This window comes from Galeopterus variegatus, unplaced genomic scaffold (genome assembly GCF_000696425.1).
Source record: "Galeopterus variegatus unplaced genomic scaffold, G_variegatus-3.0.2 Scaffold521, whole genome shotgun sequence".
Taxonomy (NCBI): Eukaryota; Metazoa; Chordata; class Mammalia; order Dermoptera; family Cynocephalidae; genus Galeopterus; species Galeopterus variegatus.
Window position 1 is genome coordinate 63,870 of NW_007726632.1, and position 26,002 is coordinate 89,871.

The 26,002-nt window shown below is 48.4% G+C and overlaps 1 protein-coding gene across 2 annotated transcripts; it reads right to left on the reverse strand.

Moving 5' to 3' along the window:
- Positions 1 to 533: 533 nt before the first annotated feature.
- On the reverse strand, positions 534 to 25,287 carry BACE1 (beta-site APP-cleaving enzyme 1). Of its 2 annotated transcripts, XR_550282.1 has the most exons (10): positions 24,555 to 25,225; positions 8,631 to 8,719; positions 6,932 to 7,148; positions 6,335 to 6,472; positions 5,520 to 5,654; positions 4,349 to 4,450; positions 3,657 to 3,806; positions 3,221 to 3,392; positions 2,859 to 3,007; positions 2,468 to 2,556 (listed from the first exon to the last, which is right to left on the reverse strand). XR_550282.1 is itself a non-coding variant. In XM_008569619.1 (9 exons), the coding sequence occupies exons 1-9, from the start codon at positions 24,813 to 24,815 to the stop codon at positions 2,315 to 2,317; spliced, it is 1,506 nt and encodes a 501-aa protein (XP_008567841.1). In that variant the 5' UTR covers positions 24,816 to 25,287; the 3' UTR covers positions 534 to 2,314. The 2 variants fall into 2 exon arrangements, 1 of the variants encoding a protein (XP_008567841.1); XM_008569619.1 differs by lacking the exon at positions 2,859 to 3,007 and having other exon boundaries at positions 534 to 2,556; positions 24,555 to 25,287.
- Positions 25,288 to 26,002: the final 715 nt, after the last annotated feature.

The window sequence follows — 26,002 nt, forward strand, 5'->3', positions numbered from 1 at the left end:
CTTTCTCCCTCTGCCCACTGGCCTACAATGGTAAAAACCATGCAGACCAATGGGAAAGGCCCCAAATGCAGTGAGTGAAGACGGGACAGTCACTTTTCAGGAGTAGAATTTAAAAACAGAGATATATGATACATATTTTTACAAGCAAGGATCTGTTGTCAAGATTTTTTTTTTTACACTTAGAGTTCATAGTTTCAGGGTAGAAAGGAAGTAACTGTACAAAGAAAAATAATGCAAGTATTCTCTTAAAAAAATAATAGGACAATGACTTCCTAATGAAGAGGTTGAGATTTTTGCCTTAGAAATAGCTGGGAAAAAGCCAGTTTTCCCCATTGTGGATAGAAATTATAAAGCAGAATGTGGCATTTTTATTTCAATGCCACGGTAGCAATTCTGGAAGTTTATTTACACAGTAAGTTCTGAGCTGGAAGTGGACAATCTCAAGTCTTCCTGTCAGTCTTTGTAATTATAGGATGTTCCCAGTCAGCCAAAGCAGCACCAAGTGCAGTGACAATGAAGAAAACCCAGATAAAAAAACTGACTCAGTATTTGTTTTATTGGTTTATGGCTTGTGGGCAGCTGGCAGAGGCCAAGAACTCCAGAGGACTTCCTTGTATATCCCTCTCCCTTATCAGGTGATTCCACACTCGGCACATCCCATACCTGGAAGCATTGTGTTGACCAGATAGAAATAGGATGTGGCCAGTGGGTATACCACGAAAGTTCAGCTCTTCCCACCAACACTGGTACCATAGTCTACTGTGTTAGAACTGATAGGGAGGTAATGGTCCCCACTACCTAGCCCAAGAACCAGCCTGGGTATCCATGTACTATTAGGAGTGGAGATTAGAGAGCAGTATAGGGAAAAAAGATGGCCTCCATCAAGTGGCTATTGTGGTGACAGAAATAAGGAAGCCCTGACGCTGCCATCCTTTCTCCAGGCAACCTTGATACCAAATGCAATGATGTTAGAACCAGAAAGCCCTGTGTTTCCGACCCTCTTAGTATAATACTAATGCCACTGTGTGATGCCTTAGTCGAATAAATGGAGGGGCCATTAGAGAGGGTGAGAAGGCAATGAAACTGCTCTATATCTATTATGTAAAGATCTTCACCACTCCTTGCAGCTGAACAGGAAGAAATCCAGGCAGAGGTATAGGGAGCGTCAACCCTATACATGAATGAATCTTCAGGATTCTTCAGGCTTTCAAGGATTGGGTAGGAGAGGTCTCCTGTCTATTCCTTCTAGCACCTCAGCTGCAAAGCTTTAGAGGAATAGGGATTTGGGGGAAGGAGTGAACCAGTGAACTAGAAAGGCAGAGCCCAGCCCTGCTATCCAATTGCTCTCCCATAGGGCACCTGGGGCTTAGAGGATTGGGATATTTCAGCACTCCCTATCATTTATAGAATAAAGTGTTTGGGTAGAGACAAGTGGAATTAATAAGATAGAAATTCTTTGTTAAATGGAACTTCTTAGTGGGCACTTTTCATTTAAGAGAGCTAAAAAGAGCTCTTTGGCTAGATAAGCCCTTTCTTCCTATCTCACTTTTGGTCAGGCTTCAACTGCAGAAATGCAAACATTGGGAAACAACACCCATCTTACGAGATGGAATTCTGTCTTAGAGATGAGGTCTAAAACGGACTGGCAAGTGGTTATGTTTCTGCCTTTCCTAGCTTTGATCCCAACTGTTCTCTCTCTCTGTACTCCTTCTCGTTCTCCTCTTTCCAACCACCCCCATTTGTACAAACATTCAATCTAATTATTTTTTGTTTAATTCAAGAGGCAACCTTTGCACCAGTGTTAGGCTTGTTCATACAGTCCCTATCTCTAAAGCAAAAAGCAAACTGTGCACCTTCTCCTACTGGCTTCGGCCAGCAGGGAAACGAGATTGGCCCTTTCTCTGCTAGGGTAGCACAGGGACACACACACTGGGGTAACCTGGGCATGATACCAGTACTTCTGGAACTAAGAAAAGAAGAGTACTGTGGGTTGGAGAATCTGAAGGGATGGTGGGTGAAGGTTCAGGGCTAAAGTTTCAAGCAGCAGAAATTTCCAACTCAAGTTTGAGGTGACCAAGAGTATTCCCGCCACCAGAGTGCTTTTTTCTTCCCTCTCCTTTTTCCTACAGGTGCAGTGCCTGTAACCCACCTTGCCTGCTTTTCCTTCTTTTCTGTCAAGGCAGAGGCATTTGGTGGGTGGGTGAGGGTCCTGAGGTGCTCTGGCCACAGGTGCCATCTGTGTCTCCTCCTTGTGACCAAAGTGAACCACCCAGATGTGGTCCAGGGGAATCTCTGTTTTCTGCCATGGGCCTCCTCACTTCAGCAGGGAGATGTCATCAGCAAAGTCATCGTGCTGATGGCGCAGGCAGCGGAGGCAGCGCCACTGACACACCATGAGGCAGAGTGGCAGCATGAAGAGGGCGCAGATGGCAGCCATGACATAGGCTATGGTCATGAGCGTTGATTCATCTGTCTGTGGAATGTTGTAGCCACAGTCTTCCATGTCCGGGGTGACAAAAGGGCCTTCCACCGCTGCTGTCCTGAACTCATCATGCACTGGGGAAAAGGCACATGTGAATGGCTAGCTGTCATTGTCATAGAGAAGTTTGGGTTATACAAGAAAAAGAACTTCCTAGTAGTGAGACCTGGAAATTAGCCCTTGCAGGGCTGTCGAATCTCCTTCCCTGGAGATATGGAGGAGCAGGCCAGAAAGCCAGTGCTTAGGTAGAGGCCTGTTTCCCTCCCAGGTCACTAGGAGCAGCAACTCTTCCCTGTGTATCTATCCAGTAGGAATGATACCTAAAAGTCAGTAGTTCTAAGTTGACCAAAAAGGCAGCCCCTTATACTAGTAAACTTACCTGCCACTGCTGAATTCCAACTGCAAAACTTGCCACCTTTCTGAAGTAGCATTCAACCTCACCATATGGCAGCTGACAGGGTCACTGTAGGCTCAGCTGCTGCCCTTGCATCTAGAGCTTTCCAAGGTGCCTAGGTAGCTCTTGTTGCTCTGTGTTCCCAACAGAGGTTACCAGTCCAGGCAAAGGTTACCATGGCAGGCAATACAAAAAAAGTATAATTACTGCACTAACTTTTATACAATATGTTGACTTTGGCTTGAGGCAACTATTACTACCTCCCCAACTGACAAGGGCCCAGGTATTCTAAGTGCAGACAGGGAGAATATGGATAGACTGACCCCATACCCTCATCCCTGGCTCACCATGGCAAGTGCTGACAGCAAAGCCGATTCGTTTTCGGGCTCGATCAAAGACAACGTAGAAGCCCTCCATGATAACAGCTCCCATAACAGTGCCTGTGGAGGACTGTGAGATGGCAAACTTGTAACAATCGTCTTGGGATGTGGCCACGTCTTCCACTGGCCGCAGGTATTGCTAGGGGTGAGCAATCACAGGGTGAGAGTATGTCTTCCTTACTCCATCCTTCACCCCATCTCTGCCTTCTAGGTGTCTCTGCCCTTAAGTAGTTCTTCTCTTTGCCATCCCTGAACTCTGAGGGTTGAGTTTCCCAAGACCCCTTTACCACTGGACATTCCTGTATTTTGTCTTCCAAGTTCTGGGAAGCCATGCCTGTCACTATCTCTCAATATGTACTTTGTCCTCTTCCTCGGATCCCACTGACTCAGGTTGGGGACATACCTGTGGAAGGATGGTGATGCGGAAGGACTGATTGGTGACCTCACCCATTAGGTAGAGTGAGATGACTGGGAAAATGTTCCAGGGGGTGGTGCCTGCTTGCCAGCACACCAGCTGTTCTCCTAGCCAGAAACCGTCTGGGAACTTCTCCGTCTGTTGGCAAGAAGTGGATAACAGTGAGGAGACAGCCTCTCCCATCATCTCGCCTCTTCCTTTTTCAGATAACATTGACTAGGACCTTTATTTGCTTCTCCAGTGAAATATCCAAAGAGGGGAAAAGCAAACAGCAACTGAAGGGTTAGAGGAAGAGAGTGGAAGACCGAGGTCAAAAATTTGTACCAGGGGATTGTGTGATGAGCAAACTGAGATCCATAAAAGAGAAAAGTTTTTAAGAGCTCTAAGTGGATGGGGCCGGCCCGTGGCTCACTCGGGAGAGTGTGGTGCTGATAACACCAAGGCCCTGGGTTCGGATCCCATATAGGGATGGCCGGTTCGCTCACTGGGTGAGCGTGGTGCTGACAACACCAAGTCAAGGGTTAAGATCCCCTTACCGGTCATCTTTTTTTAAAAAAAAAAAAGAGCTCTAAGTGGAAAGATCTAAGTATAGACATCTTGGCTATTGCTGAGAAATGTGACTCCCACTGACTTCCTCTGACACCATGTCATTCTTGTACCCTCATCCTTAGTCCACTGACCGAGGAGGCTGCCTTGATGGACTTGACTGCAGCTTCAAACACTTTCTTGGGCAAACGAAGGTTGGTGGTGCCACTGTCCACGATGCTCTTGTCGTAGTTGTACTAAGAGGAGAAGAGAGCGTTAGAGGAGTCAAAAGCTTTTTTGATGCTAAGTGGTGGGCAGAGGTGGAGGGGTGAGTCTGACTTTTGGGGTCCTGCCTGGGTTGGCATCCTGGCTTTGCCACTTTATGAGTGTACCTCCTTAGGCAAGTTACTTAACTTTTGTACAAGTTCCCTCATCTCTAAAATAATAGTACCTACCTCACAGTGTTATTGTAAGGATTAAATAAATTATCATGTTTAGAGCACTTAAAATGGTGTCCCCAGATAGGCTCTCAGTGTTAACTTATTATCTTGGGTGGGCAGACATTCTTGAAATCCTTAAAATAAAAATATCTTGTATAGTGCTTTTAACTTTTGGTAGTACTTTTTAAAAAAGTCTCAGTGTTAACTTATTATCTTGGGTGGGCAGACATTCTTGAAATCCTTAAAATAAAAATACCTTGTATAGTGCTTTTAACTTTTGGTAGTACTTTTTAAAAAAATTCTATTCTAATTTAACATACATAAGAATCTAGGTAAGGAATACCCAAATGGTTTTGCTACTATTTATTGGGTACTGCCAAGCACAGGGATGAACACTTTATACATTATCTCTGGTCTTCACCACAATCTCTGGGAAAGTTGTTTTTACCTGTTTTGCAGATAAGGAATCTGAAACACAGAATAGTAACTTGCCTAAGGGCACAGAGGTAGTAAATGGCAGAGCCAGATTCAAATCTAGATCTTTCCCACTTCAAAGCCTCACTTCGTCTACTACATCTTCTCAGGCTGCCTGGCAAACGGCTTGCCCAAGGCCATGAAGCAAGGCAATGACTAGAGTCCAGGTATCAGAACTAGTTCCATGCTTTTTTCATCACTAGCCCGCAAGCCCTGTGGTCCCTGTGAAAGTGCTCTGCCAATCTCTAGCCTCAAACCTCAGGTCCTACTGTGTGACCATTAAGCTCCTGACTGTTCTAGGCTCAGCACCCCAGTACCTCTGCCTCATCCTCCCAACCTCATGACCCAGGGTCTTCTCACCCTGTTTGCCTAACCTCTTACCTCCCCTTGGCTTCCCCTTGATTTTAATTACCTCCTTGCAGTCCATTTTCAGATCTTGTCCATTGATCTCCACCCGCACAATGATCACCTCATAATACCACTCCCGCCGGATGGGTGTGTACCAGAGACTTCCCGTGTATAAAGAGTGGTCAATACCCCCAATGATCTAGGGAGAAAAAGAGGTAGATACCTGTGTCCTGGCACAGAAACACAGCAAGTCACCCAGAGACCAAGCAATAAGATCAGTAATTTCTTGGGGTGGCAAGGCCCTCTGCAGATCACCTTTTTCATCCTCCTGCCTCTAATCAAATCATGCCCCAAAATGATTTATAGTTTCTTAAATGTGTTCAGTGGAAGAGACTTTCCAGGATTTTTAATAATGTTTCAGAATCACATAGCCCTTGATATAAAGTTATATAAACCTAAACTGACACAATAAATGTTGAATGAATGATTATTTGTTTCTGTTAAGTTTTATTTTCTCTGCTTGTTGGAGAACTACTCACCATTGTCCTAATTAATAAATAGACTTAAACTCCTTACATCTCTGTCTTGTGACCATTAGACTGAATGATCTTAATACGATAGGTCTTATTTTCATTTCTTTTGAAATTTTCGTAATCATTTCTGATCTTTTCCAAGTTTACCATAGGTACCTTGAGTCCTTCCTGGAATAATGCAAGGAAGAAAAGGATGGAAAAAGAAAAGCAGCGGTGGGGAATATAAAGAGTTTTCTTTTGATTCTAAGTAGTGGAGCCAAGAATGTTGTGTAGCCTTAAGGGAGAGGGGCAGATGGCACCCATCTCTCCCAGTGCCAGGACCTCCCCTCCTTGAGGACCTACTCACCATACTCCCTCCAACTGAGGCTAACACTTCGGACTGGTTGAGGGGGAAGCCAGCGCCACAGAGCTGCAGGGAGAAGAGGTTGGGAACGTGTGTCTGCTTTACCAGAGAGTCAAAGAAGGGCTCCAGGGAGTCGTCGGGCTGTGGCAAAAAGAGACAAGGAGCGAACCCTCACACAGAGACCCCTAACAGGGCACAGGCCAGCTTCCTGCCTAAACTGGAAGGCAAAAGCAAAAACTTGGGGGTGTTCCTTGGGAAAGACCATCTTGAGGTACTGAGATTTGAGCCCACAGATTCATAGGATCTTTGATCTCCGTATGCCTAACCTGCTTCAGATTTATGGGGTCTTATTCTTAGAAATTTTAGAGTAAATAGAAACCAAAGCCTATTCCTGTACCTATCACTTCTCTCTCTCTAGTTCTGCCCTCTCTAGGGCTGAAATTCAGACTGCCATCCTATCCCCCTGTTAGATAATCATTTAAACTGATTCATTTTCCTCCTTTAGTCAATTCCTTCCTCTTCTCTCTTCCACCTCCTTCCCTGTGTAGCCTGCGGTATGCAATGTGCAGACAGTGTAGGGCCAGGCCTTGTTCCTCTCACCCTGGCGATCTCAGCATAGGCCAGCCCCAGGATGCCCTCCCAGTTGGAGCCGTTGATGAAGAACTTGTCTGATTCAGTGATGGCAGCAATGTTGGCACGCACAGTGACGTTGGGGCCATGGGGGATGCTCACTAGGTCAGTGCCCAGCTCTCCTTCCCACTTGCCCTGGGTGTAGGGCACGTACACGCCCTTTCGGAGGTCCCGATATGTGCTCGACCTGTGGAAAGGAGACAGAGATGTGTGACTGCGTAACCACAACTGGTATAGGGATCCAATGTCAAACCTACTCCCAAATGCCACCTTATCTCAGGGCATTCAAGAATCTGGCTTCAAGCTCCTCAGTAGAACATCCTTAGGCCCATCACCCAGAAGAGAATGTAAAGTGGCCTTGCAAATAGATGAGGGGAGCTGTTGCTGGGGCTTGCACTTCTGTTTCAAGAGCTCATATTCCTAGATCTTGAGCTCAGGCCCTGCAAGGAACAAGCCTAGTCTTTGTGCATTGTGCCTGCTGCTGCTGCAGGGACAGCTAGTGGGCATCTCTTCCTCCCCCCAGCTCCAGCAAGCTCCCAGAGAAAAGGAGCCATTGACTCTCTTGTTGCCTTGGAATCCAGTGGTACCATCTGAGTGGTAGAGAAAGTGCCAGGCAGGGTGAATGTGGAACCTCTACAGTAAGTTCTTCTAGAGAAGGGATTTGCACAGGCACCTGAGCAGAGCAGGTAGGTGTTACACGCCTCCCGTGTGAAGTATGCTCACAACGTGTGACACCCCCAACGTGTTAAATCACACCACTAACCAGGGCTTGTGTGTGTGGTGAGGGGCAGTGATGGGACTGGAATGAGGATCTGGAATGAATCCTGCATGTACCCCCTCCCTGACTGCTTCCTTTAGATAAGTATGTTAAAGGGGCAGGGGTCAAAGAAGGCAGGAAACAGGGAAGGTGGGTTTTGCACTGGCCTAGAAGTCCAAAGATAGGATTTAAGCCTCCACTCACATGTTTTCACACACAGAGATGTCTCAGACATTAGATATCCTCTCATCACTTCCTCTTCCTTCTTTTGTGCTAAGAGGGCATCGAGAGATCCCTAACTGCCTCCTTAACTTTTAAAATCCCACTTCAACCCACCCTTTCACTAGTAGGCTGCATCCAGCTAGTGGTACTCTGGGTGGTACACCGAGATATTTTAGCTTTCAGTCCCTGACATTGGTCTAGGCAGTGAGGTTTATGGAAGGCCCTTTCCTTCATGTCCTTGAACTATGAAAAGCCACCTCAAGTGGCCCCTGGGTGAGAATACAGCAAAGGGAGCTGTCACTGTGGCCCATTCAGCCTAGACTTGGCTAGTGTTGTCAGAAAACAGCCACTGAGGGGATGTGGGATGAAGTCCCCCTCGCCTTCCATTCAGAGAGAATGAGCCCCAGGGCTATTGGGCTGCTCTCCCTCCTTTCCTTCCCACAGGAGGCTGCCCCATCTCAGGACTGAAGCTCTTCCTGGCTGCTCTCAACTCACCCTTTTCCATATTATACCTTCTCACACCGCCCTCTCTTCTCCCCTCTGTCACTGTCACCTTTTCCTTTCCTTGCCCCTTCTCCAGCAGGAAGAGGATTTGAGGATCTAGTCTTTCTCCCTGCACCTTTCCCCTGGCCCTTCTTGGCCCTGGATCCTTGGAAAAGCTTCCCGCCCCAGGTTCTCCCCAGGACTCACAGCTGCCTCTGGTAGTAACGATGTAGGAAAGGATGGGGGGCAGCCCCCACTGCAAAGTTACTGCTGCCTGTATCCACGAGGATGTTAAGCTGTCAGAGAAAGGGGAAAGAAAAGACGTTATAACCAAGAGCTTGCTCAAGATTCACCATCTTTACTGTCCCTCACCCCACAGCGAGAGTCTCTCATTGGAATGTCCAGGGTGAAGCTTCCACGGTGCAGGACTGGCCAGGCTGACACCCACTAATACCACGACCACAGACAGAACATGGGAGTCCTATGGCACCCTCAACATGGCCTCAGAAGCTTTGTGTCTACTTCTGTCTGTAGAATCACATTTTCTGACACCAGAGCAACACTGTGTGTGTGTTGTCTCCTTTCCTATTTCTCTCTGCCATCTGATTGCCCTTGCTCACTGTGAACCTGACCAATTCTTTTTTTTTTTTTTTTTTAAAGATGACCGGTAAGGGGATCTTAACCTTTGGCTTGGTGTTGTCAGCACCACACTCAGCCAGTGAGCCAACCGGCCATCCCTATATAGGGATCCGGACCCATGGCCTTGATGTTATCAGCACCACACTCTCCCAAAGTGAGCCACGGGCCGGCCCGAACCTGACCAATTCTGTCTTCAGAGCCTGCCCCTTCCCTCCTTTTCTCCCAGGAAGCAGCCTAGCTCATCCCCCTCCAGCTCAGAGAATAGCTATTCTTGGAGCTGGCACTTGCAAAGCTGTGGGGACCAGGATGGCACATCAGTGCCCATGTGTGTGTTTCTGACCCTGCCTGCCAGAATGTGGCTCCCCAGGCAGGGCTCCCCTTCTGTCTCCAAGGTGACATAGATCTGTGAATCCTACTGTCAGAAATAGTGGGGAGTCAGGAGGCCAGTGTGATGTCCCAGTGAGAATCCATCTTGTCAGGGCCTTGGGTTTGGCTAAGTGAACACGGACAGGTGTCTCTTTAGTGTTCCTTGCTGTGCAGGTCGTAGCATCTCTTCTACCTTGTCCCGCCTTCCTTTTTTGGTTGCCTGACCCCTCCCTCAGTCAGACCAGAGCCATTTTTTGAATATGTACTATATGCTCACAGGCAAAAAGAGGAAAGGCCCTTGTCTTCAGAAAAATGGTAATGTATAAATTGAATCTCCTGTCTTGCCAACTTTCCGTGTGCATCACCTCAGCTTCTCCTGTCCTCAAGGGCTTCCATTTCTGTACCCTCACTCCTCAGTGTAGTGAAGTCGGCTGACCTCGGTTTTGGTGCAGGCTCTGACTTTGTCACCTTGAGCAGGTCACTATGCTCTGGCCTTCCATTTCATCCTTTCTGCCAGATCCTCTCCCTGGCTCCTTCTTCCTTGGTGGCGCCTCTGTGACTGTGTGACTGTGCCGTCCTTCAATGCCTGCTTAGGCTTCCTGGCTGCCTCATGTCCCCAAAGACTTCTCTCCACTGCCTTCCTGGCCCTCTGACCCTGCCTTCTCCCTCCTTCCCAGCCCCCACTCCTGGCCTGCTTCCCATTTTCTTCCCTGCCCTCTCTTTCCCTACCTCTACCCCGTCTCTCTCCCTGGTCTCTGGGCAGCCACCAGATCCAGATGCTGTGCTTTTAGAGAAAATCAATAGAGCCAAGAGGCTCAGTAGTGCACATTTCAATCAACCACGTTAATGATTAAAAAGCCTTCTTCCCCCCTTTCCCCAGGATGCCCCTCCCCCACCTCCCAGGACTCAGCTCCCAGCACAGGGGTTGGCCTCATATTTACAGAGCTCCCTAATATCACTGGACCCCAAGAAACACGATCCCTGTAGCCTGTGCAAGAGAAGAACTACTTGGAATGTGTGTGCCTGGCTGGCTCTGGGAATATGGCTTATACTGGAATGGAGCTTTTATCTGGGGGCTCCTGCTGTCCCAGATCCCTCTCTATTTCCCTACTCCTCTTCTCTCCTGTGGGGGTGGAGGGGGTTCTCTGCAGGGTGCTTCTTCCCCAGCCAGGAGGCCCTGGGCACTTTCTCCTCCTCCTGAGGAAGCTCTCCCCCTGCACTTCAAAGGGGGCCAAGCCCAGGAAGGAACCACCCCTCACTGACCCCAGATCAGGATTTGAGACCCCCCACTGCCCTCTGCCTCCCTGTCTCCACCCTCCACAAAAAAATGGGAGACTAAAATAAAGACTTGAGATTCCCTCCTGGGCAAATGACCCGCTGTTTGTACTCTGCAATGTGATCCTGCCTGAGAGAACTAACTCCGAGACCTGTCCTTCAGCATCTCTGTTTGAACCCCCTGGGCAAGCCTGGCAGCCTCTGTCCCTTCCCTTCTGCTCTTACAGGGCAGGGGCCTGAGGCAAAGCAAGCTGAGCCCCCGCACTCACTGTGAAGTAGGGCAGTTGGGGCAGCTGAAAGAGGGGAACAGTGCAGAAGGGTTGACACTGCGGAGCCTCTTCAGCAGGTGGCCTTGCCTCTTAGTGCAGAGAACACCACCCTCATCTCTTACAACCAATCGGTGGCCCGTTGCCTGCAGCTCTCCCAGCCCACCCTTTGTCTCTGCTCTCTATCCTCTGGCTCTGGCAAAGCTGCCATCTGGGCTTGGGAGCCAGCTCCCTCCTCCCGTCTCAGGTGCCCTACCCCATTAATTATCCCTTTTCCCTCAGGTAGATTCAACCATTGTGCCAGCCCACCCCACCCCCAACACCACCAAATCTGGATTCTTCTTACTGGCATTTACAAATGCTTGAGTCTATTCGTTAAAACAAAACAACAAAGAACTTCCTGAATCTCACATCCACCTCCAGCTGCCCTCTCTCCTCTTCCTTAACAGCCCAAGTTCTCAGCCCAGCTGTCTCCATTTCTTCACCTCCCACTCATTCCTCAATCCATTCTAAAACTGGGTTCGTCTCTATCTCTCCACTATAAAAATGCCCTTACTATACTTACCAATGATTTCATGTCATCAAATGCCAGTGATATTTGTCGAGTCAGTCCTCATCTTGCTTGACTTCTCAGGTCATACCTTCCCTGTCTCCTGTGCAGGCTCACTCCTCACGCGTGGCCTTTGGCCCTCTTCCTCTTGCGCCACCCTCTCTCCCTAAGCCATCTCACCTTTGTACTGATGACTCCTGAGCTTTAAGCCCTTTCCTCCGATACCTCAAATTCAGAATGTCCAGAGATGACCTTACACAGTCCTGCCCATCTGGTCGTCTTCTAGTTTCTCTATATTAGTGAATGATGTCACCATCATCTCTTCTATATGTCACCAACTTCAGAGACACCCTAACACCTTCCTTTTCTTCACATCTTTATCCAGTGCATCAGTAAGTCATGCCCAATTAACCTCCTTAAAAGTCTCTTGAGTGTATTCATTTGTTGCCATCTCCTTTGCCACCCCTAGGCCAAGCTGTCATTATCCCACCTTGGAATATTACAACAGCTTCTCAACTGGCCTTGGCACATCCACCCTTGATCTCTCCAGTCTGTTTTCTGCACTGTGGCTGGTGTGATCTTTTCAAAGTGCAAATTTGACCATGTTACCCTCGTATGACAGTGGTTTCCCTTTGCTATTAAAATAAAAACTTAAAGCATTAAGTTTTCCTACAGGCCCCTTCATGGTTCAGCCCTACCTGCATTCCCAGCCTGTGTTTGTCCCATACTCCCAAGCCCTCTGCCCACCAGCCATGGGTCCTCCCCTGTGGCTCCTGCACGGGCTGTTCACTCTGCCTGGCCTATACCCCCTTGCACTTGCAGTTTGGTCTGCTCATCCTCTATTTATCTTTTAGTCTGAGCTCAAGAGGTACTTCCTTGGGGAGAAAGACCAGGTCATATTCTCTTATTCAGTACTTCCATAAAACTTGCCACTATGTAATTTCACGTTGAATCTCATCTCCCCTCCTATTTCTTTTTTTTTTTAAATCCCCACTATGTCCCTAGTGGGTATCACAGTGTCCTGCAATAAGTATTTCTTGAATGAATGAATGCTTAAAGGAAAAAAAAGGTAAAAGAGCTGTGTTTTGGGTTGTGGGTGAGGGAGGGATCCCTCTGTGGCTTCAAAACCATGGGTGTTTTAGGAATGAGGTGTGGTTCTAGCTCAGACCTGCTTTCCTCTCACCTGGCCCCTGGCTTAAGATAGGAGGCATGTGTCCAGCAGCCTGTGGCCCTGGGGCCATCTTACTTCTTCCCTGTCCTCTAGGGCAAGGCAGACCCAGGAGTCTGCAGCCTGGGGTCAGGGCTAGGTCAGGGACAATCACTTAACAAACAAATGTGCCCCTGGGGGCCTCTGAGGGAACACAGCTTCACCAAGTGCTAACAAGCCCCACAGGAAAAGGCACTCCTGCCCAGGTTTCATCTGTATGCCCCCCTAGAGTGCTCAGCAATAGATCTTGGGTGATGAGATACGTATGGAGCTGGCAAGTTTAGGGTAAGCTTTTTGCTCCCCCAATCCATCTGCCTTGACCCCAGCTCTCACCAGCAGCCAGGGATAGCTCAGATTCTTCTGGATGACAAGAGCCTTCAGGAGGCATCTATTCACCAGCCTAGAGACATGGGCCAATTTTGAATCATCTCTAGTTATTAAGAATCCATAACCTGGGCCGGCCCGGTGGCACACTGGATAGTGCGCCGCTTGGGAAGCACGGCGGTGCTCCTGCCCGAGGGTTCGGATCCCGCATACGGACCGGTTCCCGCTCACTGGCTGAGCGAGGCGCGGGGGCAACGCCGGTGATCCCGTTGCCGGACACGGAAAAAGACAAAAAAAAAAGAATCCATAACCTTTCTTGGTGGCCTATCCCAGGGTCTTCCCACTCGAGGCGCGGGGGCAACGCCGAGGGTTGCGATCCCGTTGCCAGACACGGAAAAAGACAAAAAAAAAAAAGAATCCATAACCTTTCTTGGTGGCCTATCCCAGGGTCTTCCCATTTTTGCAAGCTTCAGGGGTGGGGACTCTAACTCCAATTCTTCCTACTACAGAGGAAGTCTGTTTCCCTCTGGGTAGGGCCTCAGAGTTAACGAGGGAAGAGCTTATATTCTTGTATAACAAGCCTTTTAGCTAAAGCTGAGATGTAGAAGCCTTTATTCCATTTTGCAGAGGAGGAAACGGAGACCTAGAGTGAGTAAGCAACTTGACCCATCTTATACAGTAAGCCTCAAAGCTAGAATAAGAATCTATTGGTTCTGACCAACTCTCAAGTGTGGTCTTTCATCTCCTTGACCTTCCTGTCTCTCCCATTTGGAGAGGAAGTATGTGGTAGGTTGTTACACTAATCAATCACACCATGCCCTTGTGTGATCTGCTCTGACACTGACTCTGGCCCTGGCCACCTGACTTGCTTTGGCCAATGAGACATCAGCAAGCAAAGAAGAGGTGTGATAAGCCCTTGTGCAGTTGGGATCACCCTCTTGGAATGCTGCCCTGAGGTTCCCTGTGAAGTAGCTCAGTCTTGCCTCCTTGAGGATGAAAGAATTCACAGAGCCAGAGGCCCAGGAGGCCTTTATTAGTCCTGTCCCCAGATGACCCACAGACCACCCCACAGAATCCTGAAAAAGAAAATGACTCTTGTTTTAAGCCACTCAATTTTGGAGTATTTTGTTACCGAGCATCAGATAACTGATACAGACTATATGAATTAAATCTTGTGTTCCTTGACCTTGGGGGCATCTGACCAACCATAGGTCAACCCCCCAATGAATATCTCTTGCCACTATCCTCCTTCCTCACCATGCTTCTTGTGAAGCTTACCAAAAGCACAATGATCTCTCACCTGTGCACCTTTGCATATGCTGTTTCCTTTGCCTGAAACATCCTCTCCCCATTTTGTCCAACTTTTTTTTTTTTTTCCTAAGAAGATGACTCGTAAGGGGATCTTAACTCCTGACTTGGTGTTATCAGCACTACGCTCACCCAAATGAGCAAACCGGCCATCCCTATATAGGGATCCGAACCCGTGGCCTTGGTGTTATCAGCACCACACTCTCCCGAGTGAGCCACGGGCCGGCCCCATTTTGTCCAACTTCTGTTCAGTTTTCAAGTCACAGTTTAAACATTCTTTCTCCTAAAGGTCTTGCTGTGATGCCCCAGCCAAAATTAGGTTCATCCTTCCTCAGTAGCACCTGTGTTTCTTTGTCTACCACTCACCAAACTTCTAATCATTTGTATAATGTCTGTCTGTCCCAGAGACTGAGTTCCACAAGGGTAGGGAGCATGTTTGTATCCTTATCACCTAATTGTTACCTAGCTCTAGGTGCTCCATAATGACTTTTTAACTTATAGTAATTGCCTCACTTCCTGCAGTTAGTTTCCTGTGATCCTACAGACTCCCGCTATTAGTTCTCAGCCTCGGGGGCCTTGCAGGAAGGATTTTCAAACTAGTACAGTGAATGGCCACTGAGCACAGTGACCATGACAACTGAGGCCCACTATACCTATGCACATTGACTGAGTATTCACCCAGGGTCCTTTGGTTCTTAGAGCAGTTGTAGTGACTCTAGGGCTCCTTGGTCCCAGAGCCTTTTGAGGCAGCTTCAGCTGCTTTCCTAAGAAGATATTCCCAGACCTGAGCTTGTCCAAAGCTGAGAGCAGGGGGTAAGGAAGGACATGGAGATCCTAAAGCCAGCAGCCGGCAGTGGCTTATGGCCAACAGAGCACACAGCTCCTGCCTCAAACACAGCCCAGCAGTTGGGTCCCATCCAGGTTCCTCCCACCTTAAACTAATGGACTCTTTCCCCCAGATATGTCCTCTGCCTTCCACTCGGCTCCCAGGCTGTAGCTGGCAATTGGTATGGGAGCACATAGGCTCCCTGGTTCTATTTGCCCCACCTTGAGCTGTTTTTTTTAAGGAATCCCAAGGTGGCTGGGTCACCCCAAACCTTATCTAATTCCCCCTTCCCTTTTGGATGGGATGCTCTATTTCACCCTAGCCTCTGATCCAGCTCAACTAGTATTTATCAGTGCTTTCTATTCAAATGAGATGATGGATGTGAATGGTCAAAAAATTTATGTGTCCTTAAATAACATATCCAAGAGAATGGTTTTCAGATTTTTTTTTTTTTTTTTTAAAGATGATGGGTAAGGGGATCTTAACCCTTGACTTGGTGTTATCAGCACCATGCTCTCCCAAGTGAGCTAACCGGCCATCCCTATATAGGGATCCGGACCCATGGCCTTGATGTTATCAGCACCACACTCTCCCAAGTGAGCCACCGGCCAGCCCTTTTCAGATTTATTTTAAGCACCAGAACCCTTCTCCAATCATATGCAGGATCTCAGTGTACAAGAGAAAAAGGCAGAGATGTTTTGTTTGGGGAACATCTTTTACTTCCTGTTTCCTTTCCCTCTGCTGGCTCTTGAAGCATCTCTTTAGTGCCTCCAGGCTCTTTGGAGCCCACCTGGAAAACCCCTGCTCTATAAGATGTCATAGCAGCTATCAGCTACCTGCTATTCATTGTCAGATAGTAAGTCCCTCCTATTGTCTAACCTTGCCCCACCCACAGGTTACCGTGGCTTTAATCTTCTCTTGGTCTGTCCTCAGTTAAAAATGAAGCTGATCTCTGATACAAGCCCAATTTCTCCCTTGGCACCTGGGTCATGCTCAGCACCTGGGCTTGTTTGCTGGAGCCACTGGGAGAAGTTAGGGCTCACTCCTTGTACTAATTGGCAAAATCTTTACATGCATTGGAAAGGAATAAGTGGTGGGGTTCGACTCAGGAAGGCCAAGCAGGGAGACCTCCAGCCTGGCCACAGTGTGGTTATAGTGGGCAGCAGAGAAGATAGGCACAGGGTGATAAATCAGGAGAGCTGGTGAAGGATATGTATGTAGGGGAGAAGACAGAGCTTAGCTAGTTTGCTCCTTGGCTTCGTCAGAGTCTATGAGGAAAAGGACCCAGGACTCCTGACTCCCCCATGCCAGCATCCCCCGAGGACTACTGATTCATTATTCTCCTCAGCATGCCCACCTCTTCCCTATCAGGAAGCACCTGGTTATATACCTGAGGGCATGGCAGATGTGCATCACTGAATGCTTTCCAGTCCTCCGGGCTCATCCTGCCAGGAGAATCTCAGGGCAGTTCTAGAACCAGGAAAATGGTGTAGCTCCTTTCCAGACCTCTCCATTGCCCAGGCACCCAAGAGAAATGGCTCCCAGCAGAGAGAAAAGTTAGTTGTCAGATATGGGGACTTCCCTGGGAGGTGTTTCTCTTCCTGCATTTTCATCCAAAATGTTCTGCTTAGCTCTTTATGGGAGATGCCCAAGAGACCTTGACCTTCTAACTGAGTGAGAGGGTGCAGTCTTTTTCAACACCCCCACTCCTGGATAATCTGTTCTGCACTGAAATAACAGCATGAGGATTCTAGCAAAGGCCTGTATGCAACCTGAGATCTGACCCAAGAAAGCTAGCTGTGGTCACGGGGACTGAGTAGGCAACTTAGGGAGCTGGTGTCACCTGCTTTGTCTAACTTAGAGGGTGATTCTTTGGGTTCGATGTTTTTCAACCTTTTTAGTACAAAAACTCTTTTTTTTTTTTTTTTTTTTAAAAAAGATGACCGGTAAGGGGATCTTAACCCTCGACTTGGTGTTGTCAGCACCACGCTCAGCCAGTGAGCGAACCGGCCATCCCTATGTGGGATCCGAACCCGGGGCCTTGGTGTTATCAGCACCGCACTCTACCGAGTGAGCCACGGGCCGGCCCAGTACAAAAACTCTTTTTAAAAAATGAAGTCTAACTTGGAAGTCCACTATATAAGAACAATAAAAGCAGTTATTCTGATAGTGTAGGGAGATTTGGGGCACATGGGAGGGAGGACGGCTTGAGGATAAGAAGGATGGGGGTCCAGAGTCTTGCTTTCTTATCTTTCTTGTAACCTCCTCCTTCACCACCGAGATCTCTTTATAGAACCCTGCAAAGCACAGTTTGAAAACCATTATGGGGGAAAGAGGAAAAAAACTCATTTGGCCCCTCTTAGTTTCTGAGACCCCGAACCCTCATAGTTTTCTACTGCTCTGATCATTTTCTCTTGCTCCCTTGTTTATACCCAATATTCTTTCCCTAATCATTCCCTTCTTTTCTCTCTCCATTCTCTGAAAGAGCAAGTCCATGTACTAACTTGCTTTCAAAACCACCTCTCTGCGGGCCAGCCCGTGGCTCACTCAGGAGAGTGTGGTGCTGATAATACCAAGGCCACGGGTTCGGATCCCATATAGGGATGGCCAGTTAGCTCACTTGGGAGAGCATGGTGCTGACAACACCAAGTCAAGGGTTAAGATCCCCTTACCAGTCATCTTTCAAAAAACAAACAAACAAAACCACCTCTCTGCGATGACTCCCAAGTCTATCTGTCCAGTCCTCACTTCTCTCCTGGTTTCCAGAACCCCATTGTCAGCTGGATACATCCACAAGGATGGTCCACTGGCTTCTCAAAGTCAACCAACATGTCCAAGACTGTAGATCAGGGGAAGAACCCAGTATTTGGAATCCAAAGACCTGGATTTGAACCCCAGCTCTGTTCTTCTTAGCTGAGTAACTTTGGGTAGACCGCTTAATCTCTCTGGGCCTCAGTTTTCTCACCCCTCAAATGGGCATGCTAATACCTATCCCTCATAATTGAAGCAGGATAATAAATGTGGAACTTTGGTAAACTATATCGTGCTTCAAAAGCTTGCTTCTTTTGCTGTGTTCCCTGACACAAGTCAGAGAGGTTAGATAGAAGGACAATATTTCCTTTTCCTTCTCTCTCACCCTTCATGTCTCATCAGGGGCAGAGAACAACTGGTTTAATGACATGTGAATGCTGGTATGCTAAGGAACTTTCCTCCTTTCTAACCTCACTGCCATACCCCTCTTTCAGGCCTTGTATCCTAACTGAGATTCTTGTCTCATACTCTAAACTATCCAGGTCATCCTCCATACTGAAGTTGTTTTCCTAGAATGAAAATTATAGTACACCATCCCTCTTCTCATATACAGTAGTCCCTCCTTATCCGTGGTTTCAGTTAGCTGTGGTCAACTACAGTCAGAAAACAGTAAATGGGGGCCGGCCCGGTGGCGCACTGGATAAGTGCGCCGCTTGGGAAGTGCGGCGGCGCTCCCGCCCGAGGGTTCGGATCCCACATAGGGATGGCCGGTTCGCTCACTGGCTGAGCGAGGCGCGGGAGCAACGCCGAGGGTTGCAATCCCATTGCCGGTCCCCGGTCCGGGTCGGGGGCAACACTGAGGGTTGTGATCCGTTGCCGGACACGGAAAAAGACAAAAAGACAAAAAGACAAAAAAAAGAAAAAGAAAGAAAACAGTAAATGGAAAATTCCAGAAATAATTCATGAGTTTTAGATAGCGCGCTATTCTGAGTATTGTTATAATTGTTTTATTTTATTATTAGCTACTGTTGTTAATCTCTTAGTGTGCCTAATTTATAAATTAAACTTTATCATAGGTGTGTATATATAGGAAAAAACAGTATATGTAGGGTTTGATTCTATCCGTGGTTTCAGGCATCCACTGTGGATCTTGGAATGTGTCCCCATGGGTAAGGGGGAATTACTGTATGTACAAGGTTTCCTTACTGCTTGCAGAATAAAACCCAAACTCCACTTTGCTGCACAGCATCCCTACCATAACTTCTAGCTTCTCACCATAATTCACGCTTCTATTCATGAAGTGTTTCTCTCCACCACTCTGTATTTAGCAAATCTTTCTCATCTTTCAAGGCCATATTCAAATACTGCCTTTTCCTGCAAGCCTTTCCTAATACCCTTCCAGAAGTAGCTGCTTCTCTCTGTGCATGTCCAAGACCCACTATTTTTTTTTTTTTTTTTTTTTTAAAGATGACCGGTAAGGGGATCTTAACCCTTGACTTGGTGTTGTCAGCACCACGCTCAGCCAGTGAGCGAATTGGCCATCCCTATATGGGATCCAGACCCGGGGCCTTGGTGTTATCAGCACCACACTCTCCCAAGTGAGCCACGGGCCAGCCCGAAGACCCACTATTCTATTTGCACCAAATGCATTTTGTTTTTATGATATTTAGGTGTTTTGTCTGTGTCTCACACCAAATTGTGAGCTCTCCCAGGGCTAAGACGATGACTTTATATTTCTCTTCTACACACAATAGGTGCTCAATAAATATTTGTTAAACTGAATTGACTATCACTAAATTTCACTTAAATTATTATTCTGTGTTTGGTCAGTGTTGCTCATACTACCATAATGAAATGACATCCTTTCATTTAAGTGAAAAGAATAAAAATGCTTTCTCCAAGAGGTCTGGTTTACATTTACAACTGCCCATCAACAGTTCTATTTAGATGTCTTGCAGCTTATTTATTCATTCACTCAACATTTTTTAGGTGCATATTCTGAGCCTGGCACTGTTATAGATATTAGAATATAAAGGGAAATAAGAAACAAAGAAAATTAAAAAGAAATTGTTTGCAAGATCTTGGAGTTTCATGAGGGAAACAAACACAAAAAGTGATAATACATTATGATAAGGCAGTAAGAAGGATATCTGCAGATGTTATGGGACAATGGAAGAGTAATGCTCATGATAAATTCTTTCTTCTTCTCTCCGAAGACAAATGGTATAGTAAGAAGAATAAGGGTGAGGGAGGGTCTCAGCTTACTGGCCTGCCACCTGGCCAACTGTTTAAACTTTCAGTCCCCATTTCTTCTGCTAGAAGTTGTGAGTGATAGGGGCCGGCCTGTGGCTCACTTGGGAGAGTGTGGTGCTGATAACACCAAGGCCACGGGTTCGGATCCCATATAGGGATGGCCGGTTCGCTCACTGGCTGAGCGTGGTGCTGACAACACCAAGTCGAGGGTTAAGATCCCCTTACCGGTCATCTTTAAAAAAAAAAAAAAAAAGGTGTGAGCGATAAACACCTTTCATATATATTGCAGGAATTGCCATAAAGAACAAAATAATATATGTGGAATGTATAAAAGAAACTTTATATATAGTTCAATAATAAATACAAGTATATATCAATATTTGTATACTAGTACTACTAAACCATCCCTCCTGCCAACTTTCCTGTTCCCACAAATGGTCTTGTTATCCTCCAATTCCCCCCAGATCAGAATCTCAGAATCATCTCTGATGCTTTCTTCTTCACTCTTCACACAAATGTCACCACGTCCTGTGCATCTGCCTTGTCCTGTTCCTCGCATCCTGGTCTTCCTTTCCCTTTCCATCTCATCACAGACTGGCTGCCGCCCTTGTCATAGTGCCTCACACCTGGACTGTTGTGATCGAGCCCCTGCCACCTGTATCTCAGTTTCGTTCTTTCTAAAATTCACATGTCTCTTTCTAAAAGATTGCTTTCTTTATGTCATTCCCCTCCACAAATAAATTCAATTTTGTCCTATCTGAAGACGAAAGTCCAAATCTTATAGCTTGGTATTTAAAGCTTTTGGCAATTAGGCTCTTATTTACCCAAACTTATCAGATCTTAGCACAAATCTGTAATATTAACTGGACTGGCTTTCTCCTGTTTCCTGAACAAACATGCACAAGCCCAAACACACATAACTCCTTTGCCCCAGTCTAAGGGGCAGGGTTGGAAGGAGCAGACATGGACATACAAGTAAGGTGCAATTACAATATAGTGGGACAGGTGTCATTTCCCCTCTGGGAATGACCTCCCACTCCTATCCATTCTTCAAGACTATGTGTGGGGGCCGAGCCCGTGGCGCACTCGGGAGGGTGCGGCGCTGGGAGCGCAGGAGCACTCCCGCGGCGGGTTCGGATCCTATATAGGGATGACCAGTGCGCCCACAGCGCTCAGCTCATTGGCTGAGCGCGGTGCGGCCGGTCTCAAAAAAAAAAGGACGAAAAAAAAAAAGACTATGTGTGGGACACATCTCCTCTGAGAAGCCTTCTCTGATTAATTTATCATCTTCTGAACACCTATAACACTCATTCTTTGTACTCCTATAGATCAGTATTTCTCGAACTTGGGACACAAACTGCTGGGCCCTTCCCCCAGAGATTCTGACTCAGTAGGTCTATGGTGAGGCCAGAGAATTTACATTTTTAGCAGGCTCCAAGGACAAAGGTCTATGGACATCACTTTGAGTACCACTGACAGGGATGACCTTGTGCTAGTCATTTCCACTATAAGCTTCTTAGGAGCAGAAAACATGTCTTCTGTCTGTGGATCAGCCCCCAAGTCCCAGCAATTAATTGCCTAGCTCATAGAAAGTGCTCCCCAAATTTCATAGTCCCACCAGGTAGGGAGAAAGGGCATCGTTCTTACAGACTGCTGGGGAGAGAATCAAAGTCACCACAGAGCAGAGACTGGCTGGCGTAGGCTCAGGGTATGAGCCATAGTCATGCCACCCATGTCTACCTCTTGAGTAATCCAGGGCCCTGATCTCCCCCATTTTCCCCTCCTCTTTCCTGTGCACCATAACTTCTCCAGAAGCAGTCTCAAATCTTGAATCTCAGTGTGTCTTTCACACAGGACAGAGCTTGGATCCAGGCCCCAAGCAGCCTGAGCAAATAGAACTCTAAGTACTGTCAGAGAGCAGGGAGGATGGAGAAACCTGGGACCTACTCCTGTTTCTACTGCTGACGTGCTGTGCAAATCTTCATGTTGCAGACCCTATGACACGAGGCAGGATAGAGTTGTGGAACCAACAAGGGCTTTGTAGTCAGACAGACCAGGAAACCCTACTTTACTATCGGCAACTTTTCCTTCTCCCAGCTGTGCGGCCTTGGGCGAGTTACACAACCTATCTAAGACTGCTGCCTTGTCTTTAAAATGAGTGAAATGGGGCCGGCCCGTGGCTCACTCGGGAGAGCGTGGTGCTGATAACACCAAGGCCACGGGTTCGGATCCCATATAGGGATGGCCGGTTAGCTCACTGGGTGAACATGGTGCTGACAACACCAAGTCAAGGGTTAAGATCCCCTTACCGGTCATCTTTAAAAAAAAAAAAAAAAAGAAAGAAAAAATAAAATAAAATAAATAAAATGAGCGAAATGAGATTTCCTTTGCAAGGTAATCGTGAAGGTTACATAAGATGGTATAGGTAAAAGCACCTAAAATAATGTACCTGGGCATTGACCTCCTATAAACATGAAGTCACTTTCTCCTTGTCTGGCCCCTTCGGCCTCTTCTGTGCTATGCAAGGAGGCGTAAAAATTTAGGTGTCCTGGGCCTCTGGTTTTACATGTGTAGAACTTGGGGACCAGTTACTGTGTTTCCCTGATCCCCCGAGATAACATGTACATCCCCAGCCGAGCACTTGGCAGAGAGTAGTTACCCAACATATGTCAGCTCCTTCCCCCTCCTTTCTAGAAGAGGAAAGTGGGCTTAAAGTTCAACACCAGCCAAAGGAGCCAGTGCTAGGGAGCCCACAGTCAGAGCGACTCTGCAGATTGCACTATGGCTGCTACCCTGAGCCTATGCCAGACAGTCTCTGCTCTGTGACTTTGATTCTCTCCCCAGAAGTCTGTGAGAAGGACGCCCTTTCTCCCTACCTGGTGAGGCTGTTGTAAGCACCAAACAAAAACTTGGATGGCAGAGTACTCTGAACAAGTAAAAGTGAAATGTGGGGAGCACTAGGCAATTAATTGCTGGGGTTTGGGGGCAAATCCACAAATAGAAGACATGTTTTCTGCCCATAAAGAGCTTAAAGTGGAAGTGAAAGAGTAGAAGTGACTAGTACAAGGCTGACTTCTGTCAGGTAATTGGGAGGTTCAGGGAAGTGTGGCTGTCTTCTCCACCCTGCCCCCCAGCACACTCCCACCTTCACAGACCCTCCCAAGGACAAGCTTCCCAGACACAGACTGGGGGCATCTCACAGAGATGTGCAGGATCAGGTTCAAGGTGACACACACCAGCATATACAGAACCATACTGCCGCTGTGACAGACTCACCCCCAGAGATGCACACAGAGGTCAGCCACAGCACCCCACCTGGATGGCTGCTCACGCCTACACGCCCACAGCCACCCACAGAGGCGCAGAAGGCACAACCTCCAGCAGCTACCTACCTTGGAGGTGCCTTGGAGATTGTCAGGAAGGATGGGGAGGATGGGCAGTGTTTTCTCCATGGCTGTGTTGCCTCCCCTCTCTCCCACCATGGAAGGAGCCCATTCTGAGAAGGGGACTCTTGTGCCTTTCCAACAATTTGTCCTTTCCTAGCCTTAGTTCAGTTCCCAAGTGGCCTGCGCTCAGAGGCATGGGGTGGGGGAGGAGTTAGAGTGGGGGAGGAGCAGGGACGGACTGGAAGATAGTGAGAGCGTACCCAGGACTTCTGGATTGAGCGGAGGCCAGGGGGCCTCAGCCACCTCATTTTGCTGTCCCTCTGACAGCCCAGATAGTGGGAGAAAGGGGTGGATCCAACTGTGGACGGACTGGAAGATAGTGAGAGCGTACCCAGGACTTCTGGATTGAGCGGAGGCCAGGGGGGCCTCAGCCACCTCATTTTGCTGTCCCTCTGACAGCCCAGATAGTGGGAGAAAGGGGTGGATCCAACTGGTGCCAGGATTCCTTGGTCCTCAAGGTGCTGGGAACATGCATGCTGGAACCTCAGATTCCTTGGAACATCAGAGTAGGGAGAGGGTTTGGGCAGCCAACATCCAGAGCGGTGGAATTTGGGAGACTCAGGCTTGGCCAGTGTCGGGGGGCTAACACCTGTTACAGTGCCTCTGTGGCCTGGACCTTCCCCCAGGTCAAGCTCCCCCACTGAAGTGCTTCTCTTGCCCCATATCCCTACTGAGGGGGTCTGTGTGTCAGATTGAGAGTGAGGGAGGCAGTCAGTCAAGGGGGATTGGGATGAATCTGAGGGGAAGGGAGGTAGGAAAGGGGATCTTTGGGGACAACATGCCCCCAGAGCAATGGTTTGGGAGGGTCTCCTTGCTGCACCAGCCAGCCCAGTTTTCAGGGTGCCGACGTGCTACATTGCTCTCCTGCCTGTCCTCTGCTCATGCAGGGAAGAGGGGTAGGGCTGGCCTGAACACCTTACCGTCTGCGGAGGGCTGCCCACGGTCATCTCCACGTAGTAGCCCTGACCCGACTTGCCCCTCAGGTTATCCACCATGTCCACAAAACTGCCCCTTGGGCCGGGCTCCTCAGGCTCCTCCTCGGTCTCCCGGGGCAGCCGCAGCCCCAGGGGCCCTCCCCCCAGGCCGCTGCGCAGGGGCAGCCGGATGCCGGGCTGAGTGCTGAGGGCAGGCAGCACTGCTGAGCCCACCCACAGCAGGAGCCAGGGCAGGGCATGGGCCATGGTGGGCCCTGGCCTTCAGGCCCTCTGGGCTCGTGCTGGCCCACGTCTGTCTCTGTTGACTGCCCCCAAGTTTGGGTGCTGGTGGTGGTGGCTTCTCAGGAGAGGGAGCTTGGAGGCATCAGGATTCCGGAGCCTGCAGGCCCCTCAGCCAGTCCCCGGGTCCAGGCCGTGGAAAGCGGGCCGGAGAAATCCGCAGAGCACGAGAGAAGGGGAGAGACTGGGATCCAGAAGCCGGCTACATCTGGCTGCCGGTGGCCAGCCTCAGCAGCGGGCTTGGGCCCCTCGGGGGGTTGGGAGGGGCGGGCATGGCAGATCACAGGCAGCAGCTGCTTTCCTGGTACCCTTGATGGATCGGCGACGTGGGAAGGGCCAGGGGCTTTGGGCTCCTGCGGCTGCGTTGGCTGTTCAGGCCACCATAATCCAGTTCCCAGCTCTCTGCTCCCAGGCGGGCTGGGGAGGCGGAAAGACTTGTGGCGGCGGCTGTCAAAGCCAAAGGGTTTTCGCTTTTCCCTGAGATCACTGGGAAGTGTAGTCTTCCCACGGCAAGCAGCCCTGCTTCCGGGACTGGAGAGGGGTCTGGGAGCCCTCTGCCGAGGCGGAATCCACCCTGCAGGACCTTGGCGGGAAAGGTGTCCCCAGCCCTGGCAGGGTAGGAAGGGCCATCCAGAGAGTGACTGTACACTTCTCATCTGTCAGTCCTTCATTCAGTATTGATTGAGCACCCAGTGTATGCCAGCTACACTGCCAGGCACTGGGGCTACAGAGGGAAATAAAATACACATATACTGAAAAGGTTCCACAAGGGAGAATTAAATGATTACTGCTGGGAAGACTTGATAGGAGAAGGTGATATTTATTTATTTTTTAAAAGATGACCAGTAAGGGGATCTTAACCCTTGACTTGGTGTTACCAGCACCATACTCTCCCAAGTGAGCCATGGGCCAGTCCCTAGGAGTTGGTATTTAAATTGAGCCTTGGGGCCGGCCTGTGGCTCACTCAGGAGAGTGCGGTGCTGTTAACACCAAGGCCACGGGTTCGGATCCCATATAGGGATGGCCGGTTGGCTCACTGGGTGAACATGGTGCTGACAACACCAAGTCAAGGGTAAAGATCCCCTTACCGGTCATCTTTTAAAAATAAATAAATAAAAAATAAAAAATAATAAAAATATTAACACCAAGGCCAC

Bases quoted from the DNA above. Each gene is read 5' to 3' on its own strand.
- BACE1 (XM_008569619.1), bottom strand. From the start codon at position 24,815: ATGGCCCATGCCCTGCCCTGGCTCCTGCTGTGGGTGGGCTCAGCAGTG. The intron at 7,149-8,630 runs GTGAGTCCTGGG...TCCTTTCCACAG, and splicing joins CGTTACTACCAGAGGCAGCT to GTCGAGCACATATCGGGACC. The intron at 3,807-4,348 runs GTCAGTGGACTA...TCTTGCCAACAG, and splicing joins CCATCAAGGCAGCCTCCTCG to ACGGAGAAGTTCCCAGACGG.